Genomic DNA, 12,900 nt, shown 5'->3' on the forward strand with positions numbered 1-12,900 from the left:
AAAATTAATAAATTATATTAGCATGTATTGCAATCTAGTCACTACAGTTGGTCACATTACCCTTCTGTTCTGTCACAGGTCCCAACCCAAGCTCATATTTTTGTCTCGTTTCGGAAACCATTTTCAGGAAAGGAAAAAGTCGGGGACAAACATAATTTCCTTGTTCAAGTCAAGGCTGCTTCTGTTCAATTGTTGAATCAATGATGTACGCAAAGCAGGGTTCTTTAATTTTGGCTTCACTTTGTTCTAATTCACTTTGTTTTAATTTTGGCTTCACCTACGCCTGCTATGTGAATCTATCTCTGATCTCCGACTCGACTTCCATACCCTTTTAGATTTTTTCGGAATTCCAAATCATCACGCGCTGTAGATTCCTCTCCTTTGATTTTCTTGAATCTTCTCGTGTAAGAACCCAGAAAAAGGGTTTTCGTTTTCAATTAATTTGACCAGTTTTTATTTTAATATTTAATGCGATTCTAGGTTGTCATGATGTGATGGGGCGGTTGGGTTTTGCTTTTTGTTCACGGTAATTCAGGCTTTCTGGGATTCCTTTTCATGATTTTTGATCATCTTCTCCTTGTGGCTTTGTTTGCTTTTGTTTTGTTATCTGGATTCTTCTAACAATTGGGATTCAAACAAAAAAGTGTTTATTGGCTTTCGTGCCATGATCCAGTCATCGGAGGTGAGTTTGCAGGATTATCGGTCTCTGCCTGCTTTTGTTTGCTTTTTCGGCATTCTGCTCTTTCCGTTTGTTTTATGGCTGTGGCCTGTGTGCATTGCATTTGGTGGATGTCACCTTGAATTTGCGATCTCAAATTGAATGGCTCATCTTGCTTGTCACAGTTGAATTGAAGACCATTGCATGTGTAATTTTGTACATTAACTCCTGTTTCGGTCGAGTTCATATTTTAGACTTTTGCCCTGTTTTGGTTGGTTCTGATAAGTGTTTTATGTCCTGGGTCAATGCAGATTTTTATGTTTATTGGAGATATCTGGTTCATATTTGAGTTCATTCCGGTCTGTCCTCCAGCTAAATTTATTATTCCTAAGCCGTTTCTGATTTGATTGAGTTTGCTGCAATGGTGGATGAGGAAGTGCTACATTTTACCTGAGCCTGTGATTCTTAGATGGATTTGTCCTCCAATTGTAAGAATTCAAGAGTATTGGGTCGCTATTTTGGTTCTTTAACATTTAAATGTGCTGCTTTGCTTGTTCTTGCTCTGATCTTCAGAGCCATATTACTCTCTTCTTTCTCCGGGTATGGGAAAGTGGACTGGAACATCCTTGAAGTGATTCATGGTAAAACTCCACTGTTGGAAGTTAATTTTGGAATCCGCAAAGATAAGTTTCTGGAGGTCCCTCAAATTGTATGGGGACTGAACAATCAAAAGATAGCATTTGCGAGAGCTTGCCTAACTGCGCGGATGCTGAATAGAACCCTCTTGATGCCTAGCTTGAGTGCTTCGCTTTTTTACAAGGAAATTGACCGTCTTCAGCCTATATCTTTTGAGAAGGTGTTTCAATTTGAAAAGTTTAACACGCTTTGTAGAGGGTTTGTTCAATTGGGTCATTATTCCGATGTCTCGAATCGATCAGCAGTGCTTGAGCTTCAGAAGGGAATGGGAAGGAAGTGGACAACTGATAGAGATTTAGACCAACTGAAAGAGCATACCCAGGAACCACTTGATGGGTACGAGGTTATTAGAGTAGTTGGAAAAAACCCATTTTTGTGGCATGACCATTGGCCTGTAAAGGACTATGCAAAGGTCTTTGAGTGTCTTGTTTTAGTTGATGAGTTTGCAAAAGAAGCAGATAGAGTAGTGTCCAAAATTCGAGACTTAGGAAAGGAGATGAGAAGTACATCTGACTCTGGAGAAAATGGTGATGGTTCGGAGAGTTCTTCATTACAGCCAGTGCCTTATGTAGCTGTCCACATGCGGATAGAGATAGACTGGATGATTCACTGTAAGAAATTAGAGCAAAGATCACACATTACTGAAATTTGTAGTAGCAAAGAGCAGATTATGGAGAGAGTTGGGAACATTGTAGGACTCAAAAGTCCTACAGTTGTTTATCTTGCTGTTGCGGACAGTCTTCTTGAAGATTCGACCATATTGTCTGGTTGGAAAGAAGGATTGATTCCTCTTGAAAAAAAGAAATTGGGCGTTGAAAGAATTTACAAGAAATACCCGTATCTCATTCAAGCTGCGATTGATTACGAAGTGTGTTTAAGGGCTGATGTGTTTGTAGGGAATAGTTTCTCTACATTTTCAAACCTTATAGTTCTTGAGAGGACACAGAAGATGATCACAATGGGTGTTACAGATTCGTGTGATATGGATGTGAGATGGCCGTCCTATTCGTATAACATAGCAGGGGAATCTGATGGCCCCCGTAAATGGATGACCAACATGTCTGATTCAAGCCTCCAAGCAATCAGCTATGGTTCAAATGTTATCTCATGTTCTTCCAGCTGAGGGAGAGTTGAGCCTCCACTAGTTTTTTGAAATCAATCTTTCTCAACCCTGAGGTTGATATTGGTTGGTACAGTTTGATGATTTTTTTTGTTTGTGCAGAGAAAGACAAGGACAGAAAATTTCAAAAATGGAGCTTGATATTGCAGGTTCAGTATACACTGATGTAGTTATGGGATATTTTTGTTTTACGCACTTCATATCTTTATAGAGATCATTAGTTTTGGTGTGTCTCATAAGTTTCTTTGTAGAATGTAATTCTCTCACATTTGGCAGCCTTCTGAAATTACTATGATCTGTGGAAACCTAGCACTTACTAATTTGCTGAGACCAACAAACCTCTCTGTTTCTATTGCTGCCGTGGGACATATATGGTCTTTTTTTCATGATCCATTGATGATGTAGCACTCAATGGTCTACTTTTTCTTTTTGGTGATGCATCCATTCTAGAATGTTTATTCAACCTGCTTAAAAACCTTTTCTTTTGGTCGCATATAAATCAAGTAATTAATGTCATCATTTGATGCTGTACTTTTTGCGTTTGTCAACTTGAAGCTTTTGCAGACACCACACCAGCAGCAAAGATTACAAGACCTTTCGCACCTTTTCCTCCCTGTTTGTTCCATATTTTACTTTCCCTCATTGAAGGACTGTACAAAATGGTGCAATGCTACAACTCCCAAAAATCGTCCCCCATTTAAATATCCAACACAGGTGTAGGACCCCTTAAACATGAATGGGGGTTTAAGTCAGTGTATGGGGGTTTGAATAAGGATATGAAATTGGGTGATTGAAGCATTTTTCCTAAAAAGGGAAAGTTTGCAGTGTGTCATTATACTTTTTTGCCCTACAAAGCAATCAAGGAATTGAGTTCCCATCTTGTGGGGCTGACTATACTTTAAGAAATCCGGATGGTGAGTCAAGTATTTAGGCTTAAAACCCTTCAAGTTCAACCTTTACAACCCAAATTTGTCGTTGTGCAACTTATGCAGCTACTTAAACGCAAAAACAAATAATTGATGGTAAGTGCCAATGGCATGTGCTTTCCGCCCATAAATTGTTATTGTAATAGTGAATAGCTAGACAGAGGGGCCATTGAGAACATAGAACATTATGCTTTGAGAGGGACATAATTTTCTTTCTTTCGGTCGGTTAACCGTTCGGTTACAGCGATGCTTCTCGGACCCTTTCATTCACAACTACCATAAACCTTCTTCCCAAGTATACTTCGGTCCATAAGGCCGGATTCAATCAAAATAAGGAACTCTATATGGCCCACGGGACTAAAGCGAACGAAAAGGGCTAAGGGCCCATTCACGATCTCCACTACTAAGGCCCATTATGTGCCGGTGATTCAGGCTCAGGGTTGACGCGTCATAAAGGATTAGAGGGAGAGATTTGTTCATTGGTCCGTTATATTCATGTGGGGGGTCTTCTCCCTCTGCAAGCCCAAAAGGGTTCAAAACCTACCATGATTAGGGTTTATTGAAAGGTCTCCAGCTTCTTCTACGCTCTGCAACAATGAAATCAAAACTCCACCAATCAAAGCAAGAAGACGAAGATCCTAAAGCACCAACAGATTTCTCATTGACACTAACCAGAGTGGCAGTTTCGCAAATCTGTCAATCCGTCGGCTTCACATCCACCCAACGCTCCGCCCTCGATACCCTAACCAGAATCGCCACAATCTACCTCCAGACTCTATCTAAATGGACTGCATCATACTCGAATTCCTCAAACCGCACCCAATCCAACCTCATCGACCTAATCCACGCCCTCCACGACCTCTCCTCCGCACATGGCTTCCTCGGTGCTTCCACTCTTCATTGCAACGACACCTGCCAATTAAAATCAAGCGTGCTCAGGGATCTCCGGGTTTTCGTTAAGTTCACCGATGAAATCCCCTTCGCGAAGCCACTTCCGAGAAAACAGTTTCCGAGGAATTTGAAAAAACTGAATGTGAATGGCTCAAGTGAGGCTATTCCTCATATTCCGAGGTGGTTGCCGGCACTTCCGGGCGCAAGCACCTACAAGGTCGGCGTTGAGAGGTGCGTTGGTTGTAAGAAGTGGGAGAATAATGTGGGTTTGATTGGGGATTGTGGAGAAGAAATAGTGAAAAGTAAGAAGAAGAGTGAAAATAATGGTAAGAGGAGTGGTACTGCTGATGATCAAATGTTGCCAATGGAGCGGAGCAGAGTGAGATTTAAGATCAAACCATAAAAAGTTTGTCATTGGATTTGGACGAGTTCAGGGAATCCGCCTTCGCACTGTATTTTTAGGAGCTAGTATGGAGTCGAACCCTGGACTTCTATAATATCTTGTTGCAAAAGCTTTCTAAGGCAGCAACCGTTGCGCTTCCAAGTTGTTTCATCGCATGCGTCTTCGTAGTTTAAATATAAAAGTTAAGTTTATATGTTAATTGACATGAATAGCAATGCTGGTTTGATTAAAATTTTTTCGTTTTATTAGTTGGAACAGTAAAAATTGTATATATCACCTGATGATTAGTGTTCAAATCCCCTCCCCCCTTAAAAACTTTTCAATAATATGTTGGTTCAGAAAAATATAAAAAATGGACTGTGCCTTTTAAATCATCATCATCAACAGTGCGACCTAAATACCTGCAATAATTCACCAAACTCAGTTTACCATCAATTATTCGACTACCACTTATAATAATTCTTCTGCTCTTTCTGTTTGTGGACTCGGAACTTTTACCATGCAGAGACCGAAGGGAAGGGGCCTTGAATGCTTCCCATTCCCTTAACGAGACGCATGAGCTACATCATTCTTTGATTTGTTAGCAAAAGAAAACCTGCATATGTTTGAAGGCCAGTGCTACCAAAATCATCTTCTATGATATTAAAGCCACAATGTTCACAACAAGAACACACAAAATACACTAATTCCAGAATTAACCAGCAATTAGATCAAGTGAGTTCCCATCCAGACTCCAAAAGATTTGAAGCACCTCATAAATTTAACACAATCGCTTGCAAGTAGTGTAACTCGAACCATGCTTAAAAAGGAAAAACTGAAGTTTTATCTCTGCAAAAGCAATCTCACAATATAATAAAGGCTTATCGTGGTTCAGTAGAATGCAACAACAATTCATTCTGTATCAAATATCCATATAGCTAAATTTCTTCTACATACAAAGCCACAAAATATACTTGATAACTGCTTCAAAGGCATTTGTTTTGAAATCCTCTTCAAGAACCGCATTTTACTTCCCACAGTTGAACCCTTTGCAAACAGAGAGCACGATGATGAGGATCAAGGCAATCACTATTCCCAAAACAATGAGCTTGATCTTCATGTTCTGTAGCCACATTTTCCTTCTCATCTTCGTTCCTGTGTTACGAAAGTCTTGTGCCTGGACCCAAATAACAATTTGGCTAAACACAGCTATGCATAAGTCCAATTATTCTCTATACAAACAAAGTAAAGAGACCCACCACACATGCCCACACAAACAAGAAGTTTTTTTTTGCACAAAAGAAAAGTCCTGCTAGCAAATTATCTGTATAAGCAACTATAGAATCCTTCATGAATCTTACACATCAAAAACCAATACTAGAGAGACTCATTTACAGCGTCACATAAGTGAAAGTAATGTGGCAAAAATTTCAATAGAAAATGAAAAACAAAGGCAAACAACAAAATTCATGCCAAGGGTCCCAAATGAAATTTTATCTTAATTACATGCCAACCTTGATTCATACGTAAAACATCCACTTGACTCGTAACAAGTTAGTTAAAAATCAAATGATGCAGTGTAGGTGTATGAGAGAGAATAGAGTACTGAGTATTCCTGACCTGATTATGAAGGTTCTCAGTCTTATCCACCAGAAGCTCTATCTTTTCCCCTCTATCAAGAACCTACAAATATACATATTGAATATTTTGTAGCATTATTACAAAGAAAGTCACAAGAAAGGAAGTCAAAGGTATTTGAGGAAAGCAAGCTATGGTGTGCCTGTTGTACTCCTGACATGCCATTTACCATTTATGACGAAATAATACCTGACCTTTGCAAGAAGAAACAGCATCTTATATTATACATGTAGACTGTAGTTAAATCTCACAAAGTCATGTGCTAACAGAAATTATTATGCCCAGATCAACATAGCACAGGAATTCACACCCAAAAGGGAAACATTCCAATATCATCTTCTTGGGAAGCAACAAAAAAGCAGCACATGACACAAGTAAAGAAATAAAAACTTCACAGAATACTTGAATCATTGATTTGTACTTCCTAGGGCAAGAGAAATGGCATATGAAACACCTCTATGGTCAAGATAACATCAGGTGCCAAAATAAGACCAGGACAATAAGCCACATGCCACATGCATCATAATAGACTAACCACATGCCTTAAAATACTTAAAAGTAAAAGAAAGCAAGTCTGGTTTCAACCTCCTAATAGACTGACCATTGCAAATATTTAGATTACTGGCCATATATTCAGCGTATTAAAATTTCTTGGCAAACCTTGAATCATCATCTCTGGACCATCACTTTTATTTGTGGTTTGAAGTGTAAAGGAAGATTCAATTAAAAAAACCATTAGGCACTCTTTTGAATGGTGACATTAGAAAATTTAAATCTAATAACTTTTTACTGCAGCCATTTCAACACTCAAGTAGAAGATGCCAGTGGAGAATGGATCTTTACCTTTTCGATATTTTCCATCATAACCCCTTTTACTTCTGAAACCTGGGCTTTCACTTTTGCAAGCTTATTTATCTCTTCAGGATGATCAATACAATACTGCATATGTTCCTTCAATTTTGGCCTGCAATAAGTCATTTAGATATTACCTACAAGCAAACACCAGGAAGGATTCCCACCAAGAATTTCCAAGAACTTATGAGTACAATACCCGAATTCCTTGTTTAGACTATTGGGAGGAGCTGTAGCAGCCTTTCCACTACCATATTTTGACACAAAGTCATCCTTGATACGCTCCAGAAAAGCCATTGGTACCTGTCTTCCTACTGATTCATCTGCAACTACACAATATGCTGCAATACAGAATATTAGAAGCCCGCATGTTATAACAATTATGAAAATAAAAGATAAGCCAAATGAATAAATAAATGTAATGATGCATGTTATCCAATTTTTCTAGAGGTTATAAACAAATTACTTGAGCCTTGATCAGAGACACAACATAAATAAGAAACACAGATTTTTACATTCCTTTCTTTCTTTATTGGTATTTTCTCCAGAGCTTATAATTCCCATACACAATGCACATCAAAAAGCCAGACAGAGCCTCTACATAAAAATACAAACATAGTGTATATACACAACTCATAAAATCATAAATAGAAGCCCCCATTGCCACTACACGCTGAATATCCAAAACTTTCAAATAACAGGTTATCCAAATTCCCAAGCAGCGGTCTCGAGCATTGATTCACACTCATAGAAACAGACAGACCCTTAATTAAATGATGAAGATGAAACACAGCATGTCAATTTTATTTTCCTTTATTTTTTTTTCAGTTCTTGTACCTTAGCATATTCTCGGAAACCTAAGAGAAAATGAAAAGTAAAACAAAACGATGAGTTCAAAAGACGCACTGTAGCCGTTGTCGACGAGGTAATTGAAAGTATGGCCATCGCAATTGTAAGTGAACTTGTTGTTGGTCGCAGGGAGCTTCTGAAGGCACTGAAACGCTATGGAATTGAAATTCCCACTGAATTCCGTGTACTCAGCCAGAACCACGTTTCCACGAGCAACGAAAGCGTAGATCAGCGACTTCTGGCTCATTTTGTATCGCCACCTAGGGTTTCAATCAGAAGCAGAGAAAGATCTGTAAGCTCTTTAGCTCCTTAAACGTTGATGCCAAAAACAACACCCCTAACGCTCTTTATCAGAATCTAATCGACACCAATCGCTCCCTTCCTTCCTTCCTTCTTGGTGTCGCTTTTGCTGTGCTTCTCGCTTTTGCGTTCAGTGAAAGGTAAAGAGGAGGGTTTTAACAAGGCCCAAAAGTAGAGAGAGAAGAATTCAAGATGAAGCATTGTCATTGTGTGTAAAAAAAAAAAAGGATAATTTTCATTTTTTAACTATTGGTTGGATTTTATTTTCGTCTCTTAACTCTTTTTTTTCTTCCCTTTTTCATCCTCTAATTATGAAAAAGTATCATGTTTATCCCTCGAATAAATTTAGCCATTGAAAAATCCTACATGACATCATATTATTCGTCAGATAGGGTTTTTCCTTACCTTAATCTCACTTGAAAGGACAGAAAATTATAATTTTCAATAATTGAGGAATGAAAAAGGGATAAAAAAAAAGCTTAGGGATAAAAATGAAACTCGTCTCATGGTTGAGAAATGAAAAAAATCTTTTTACCAAAAAAGAAGGTTTCGAGTATAAGGGAGAGTGGAGATTGTCGGGTAAGGGCAATCTTATTTATTACTCTTGAGCTCTCTCTCCTTTCTTTTTCTTTTTTCAATCTATAACAAAATATTAAATTAACAAGCTCAGTTTTTTTGACATGAATTTAATCATTGTAGGTTATTGGATTAATCTTTAAAAAAAATATAATTGTTTCTTAAAAATAACCAACTCATCCATTTAGTTATCGATTATATTAATACTTTTTTGTACAGTCCTCGACACTTTGCATGTATATTCTACCGGGCTCTTAAATAAAGGTGTAACATCTCTATCAAGAAGAGCATGAGTATGATGGATGTCAATGTTGTGTTTTTTTTTTTTTTTGTTCTAACTATCTCAAATATTGAGATGGACGCATACCATGTCATATAAATTATGTGGGACACATACATAGATCATAAGTCTATCTCAATATTTAGGATAACCGGATATAAGACAATCATATCCTTAGTATTTTCGTATCAAGAATTCGGGACTTGGACAACCACCCAACTTTCATAAACTGAATCAAAATATGAGGTAGAACGAGCTGATCTTCAGCATTTTATTAACTAGTGCCTCAGACCAACCAATTCGATGTCAAAGATCAGGATGCCCAATGTTGAGCCTTCTCCGTTTGCAAGACGGGTTGGGTTAAAAATGGTGGTAAATAGCCTCTGCCTGTCAAAGAACTGCAGGGGGAAAAAATTTGAATTAAAAAGCAAAAAGACAGAAAACAATGAATCATTATGTCCAAGACCATGATTTCATATTTGGACTCAAAACTGATGCTGCTTCTTCTTGTCTGCATGTCGTCAAGAATTTGAGTTAGAAAGAGGTATTCCATGATATGGGAATCCATTATAGTTCATCATAAGATACAAGGCTGATCAGTCTTTTGCATATTAATGCATCGCAGGCAGAAATAGAACCACATCCCACCTTCAATGTCTCATGAGAGTTGTTTGTCAAGTGAACATGGGATATTCAGGAGAAAACCATGCAACAAGGTTTTGAAGATTTATAACTATGTGTAGCATTGTGTCCACTCCTAAAGGTAATTATTTTCGCGTAAGAATGAAATCTATCTACTAAAGTACTTATACCCATTCCTAAAGGTAATTAAATGTGATTCTCTCTACTTAAACCAGATATTTATTATAAACAAAGCATACGATACGACAAACTCTAAAATAGTTTTTCAACCTTATTTTTATCCACAAGCACATACCCTCCATGTCCATCTAGGTCTCTTCCTAAAAATATTTCATCCCGATTGATGTTTTCATCTAATCATATTTACAGAATATAAACAATTATGACATTAATTATCATTTTTAAGATCTTCCTGAGTAATCATTTGATTTTTTGCGGCAGATTAGTAAGTCAAGCATCAACCCTCTTTTTTGTGCCGGTCATGACCCAACAGGACAGATTTATTCCATGCCTAGAAAGTAGAAAGTGATGCACGCAAACAAAATTGCATATTAAAGAAGATTTTGGTATTTGGGAGACAGCTAGAAAGGACTTAAGATTGTGGATGTGATGTTCAAGATTTTTATAAAATAAAAAAAAAAAAAAACAACAACAAAGGAAAGCAGCCATGCATGGATCAATTAGTTAATTAGTGAACTGACCACTAAACATGAGAGAATCAAAGAGCACAAAATAAGCATAAAAAGTAGCAGCAAAACAAGTCGCGCACACAAGACTCTTGCAATGGATGCAGGGTAGAGGAAAGGTAGATGTACACAAAAGAAGCATTAATTATAAGGAAGAAAACGGAAAGAATGCATACGTTTGGTGGTATGGGTTCTTGCAATGTGCTCTGATATCCTTGTGATGGTGGAATGATGACTCGACGAACACCTCCTACTTTCATTGATCTTACAGCAGCTTGAATCCCTGAAATAATCTGTGGATGTTTTGACAAATCAATAATAAAATATATGCAATAAGGAGTTTAATATGTCTAGACAAGTAGTTAAAATTTGGAGAGTAAAAGTTGCTCCATTGCCAACTTCAAAAAAGCATGTTTCCAGTTACAACTATATTGCAAAGATTATCATGATTGAAGAACTGTTTTGTTCATGGATCCCTTGCAGTACTCCAAGAGCATGGCCCTTGAACAAACATTCATTCACATTTTAAGGCATTTTTATGAACAAGAAATATGTGAAGAATAGCACTTGTCTGGTATTAGCATTGGAAGAATTTACATGGAACTTACTTTCTCAGACCCGAGGATGAAGACAAAAGGAATTGGTTCCCCAGTACTATCTTTGTGATCGTACGTTGAATCAAATCTCCATCCTTGTTTTGCTGCCAACCTCCCATAGTAATGAATTGCAACCTTTACATTCAAATTCCAAACCCAAATGAAACAGTTCCTGCTAATCATATAAGGAGACTCTCAGGCAGCCATAAATTGCTAATTCCATACATACAGCGACTTTATAGTTGAATGCTGTGAGAAGGTATTATAGCATGAATTGAGAATGTTAATCCAGCCAGACATTTTGATATGAGACAACCAATTTCACTTCTCTCGCACCTTTAATTTCTATATTGATTCACTTCATTTTAATGGAAATACAATCGAGGCATTTGATACTACCACAACCAATTGAATTTTAAGATCGCAAATATATGGATGTGAAGGGAGAGAGGGAGGACCTGGTCACCGTCGATGGGACGTGGACCTGTGCCGATGCGGAGGTCTAAGACTTTAACACCACCAGAATCTTGAAGCTCGAAGAAGTCGGTTGAGGAGGATTTTGAAGGAGATGCGGAGAAAAAGAAGGTTAGTGTAGAGAGAGATGAAGTTAGGAGTGACAGAGACAGTGCCCTCCTTGTTGCTGTGGCTGCTGACGTTAGACCCGACGACGGAAGAGCTGTTGAAGATGGAAGATATTTATGAGGCACGAGATGAACGGCCGGATGGTGATGGGGAAAATGGAGGCAAGCCGCCGACACGAAGTACTTAATCACCATTTTTATCTGCAAATTCTGAAGCGAAATTGAGTGACTAAGAGATCAGGAACCACAGATTACACACCAAGGACACGATTTGACCCATACCCGAAACCGAACCCACTTGTTAGAGTTCTTTGATGAATACCCGCCACACGGGATGGGGGCCCAAGTCTAGCATCACAAGTTTGGGCCTAACTCTCTATTGAAAACCCAGGTTGACAATAGGAGGTTTGTCCTCCATTATAAGCTAGACTCCAAACCCACCATCTTCCGATGTGGGATTCTCATCAATCCTCCCCCCTTGGGAGCATGCACGTCCTCGTGCATGGCCTTGACTGTACCATTTCGGCATACGGCCCACTTACCGCCCCAAGCCTTGCGAGCCAGGGTCACATAGCCTTGCCAGGTCCAGTGGATCTAGGGCTTTCCCAGTTACTTTTAACGGCCTTTTTCTCTCTTTTTTTTTTTACGGCCTTTTTCTCTTTTCCAACCCGCCCACAATGGACACGGCCCACTGTATGCTAACCCAACTCCACAAAGGAATGGGCTCTGGGATAGGCCCGCCTACGATAGTGCCAGCCCATTGGCCTGCACACAGGCGCGTGCGCTCTCAATGAAAGCACCAATGATGAATACCCGCCACAGGGAATGGGGGCCCAAGTCTAGCATCACAAGTTTGGGCCTAACTCTCTATTGAAAACCCAGGTTGACAATAGGAGGTTTGTCCTCCATTATAAGCTAGACTCCAAACCCACCATCTTCCGATGTGGGATTCTCATCAATCCTCCCCCCTTGGGAGCATGCACGTCCTCGTGCATGGCCTTGACTGTACCATTTCGGCATATGGCCCACTTACCGCCCCAAGCCTTGCGAGCCAGGGTCACATAGCCTTGCCAGGTCCAGTGGATCTAGGGTTTTCCCAATTACTTTTAACGGCCTTTCTCTCTCTCTTTTTTTTAACGGCCTTTTTCTCTTTTCCAACCCGCCCACAATGGACACGGCCCACTGTCTGCTAACCCAACTCCACAAAGGATTGGGCTCTGGGATAGG

At 39.0% G+C, this 12,900-nt stretch overlaps 4 protein-coding genes across 6 annotated transcripts; 2 read left to right on the forward strand and 2 right to left on the reverse strand.

The window, feature by feature from the left end:
- Positions 1 to 59: 59 nt before the first annotated feature.
- LOC120006483 (O-fucosyltransferase 23-like) lies at positions 60 to 2,652 on the forward strand. Of its 3 annotated transcripts, none has more exons than XM_038856536.1 (2): positions 60 to 205; positions 970 to 2,652. In XM_038856536.1, exon 2 carries the CDS (start codon positions 1,128 to 1,130, stop codon positions 2,475 to 2,477), a length of 1,350 nt encoding a protein of 449 aa, XP_038712464.1. In that variant the 5' UTR covers positions 60 to 205; positions 970 to 1,127; the 3' UTR covers positions 2,478 to 2,652. The 3 variants fall into 3 exon arrangements, with proteins under 3 accessions (XP_038712464.1, XP_038712463.1, XP_038712465.1); XM_038856535.1 differs by lacking the exon at positions 60 to 205 and adding an exon at positions 450 to 682; XM_038856537.1 differs by lacking the exon at positions 60 to 205 and adding an exon at positions 721 to 866.
- A 922-nt stretch (positions 2,653 to 3,574) lies between these two features.
- LOC120006399 (transcription initiation factor TFIID subunit 8) lies at positions 3,575 to 4,893 on the forward strand. Its single transcript, XM_038856428.1, has one exon. The coding sequence runs from the start codon at positions 3,996 to 3,998 to the stop codon at positions 4,692 to 4,694; it is 699 nt and encodes a 232-aa protein (XP_038712356.1). The 5' UTR covers positions 3,575 to 3,995; the 3' UTR covers positions 4,695 to 4,893.
- A 530-nt stretch (positions 4,894 to 5,423) lies between these two features.
- Positions 5,424 to 8,491, reverse strand: LOC120006320 (vesicle-associated membrane protein 722-like). Its single transcript, XM_038856331.1, has 5 exons — positions 8,070 to 8,491; positions 7,363 to 7,504; positions 7,155 to 7,275; positions 6,294 to 6,356; positions 5,424 to 5,850 (listed from the first exon to the last, which is right to left on the reverse strand). Exons 1-5 carry the CDS (start codon positions 8,257 to 8,259, stop codon positions 5,701 to 5,703), a joined length of 666 nt encoding a protein of 221 aa, XP_038712259.1. The 5' UTR covers positions 8,260 to 8,491; the 3' UTR covers positions 5,424 to 5,700.
- A 747-nt stretch (positions 8,492 to 9,238) lies between these two features.
- On the reverse strand, positions 9,239 to 11,979 carry LOC120005261 (peptidyl-prolyl cis-trans isomerase FKBP17-1, chloroplastic). Its single transcript, XM_038854803.1, has 4 exons — positions 11,551 to 11,979; positions 11,105 to 11,227; positions 10,673 to 10,789; positions 9,239 to 9,566 (listed from the first exon to the last, which is right to left on the reverse strand). Exons 1-4 carry the CDS (start codon positions 11,866 to 11,868, stop codon positions 9,447 to 9,449), a joined length of 678 nt encoding a protein of 225 aa, XP_038710731.1. The 5' UTR covers positions 11,869 to 11,979; the 3' UTR covers positions 9,239 to 9,446.
- Between the last annotated feature and the right edge of the window lie 921 nt (positions 11,980 to 12,900).

This window comes from Tripterygium wilfordii, chromosome 9, assembly GCF_013401445.1.
Source record: "Tripterygium wilfordii isolate XIE 37 chromosome 9, ASM1340144v1, whole genome shotgun sequence".
Taxonomy (NCBI): domain Eukaryota; kingdom Viridiplantae; phylum Streptophyta; class Magnoliopsida; order Celastrales; family Celastraceae; genus Tripterygium; species Tripterygium wilfordii.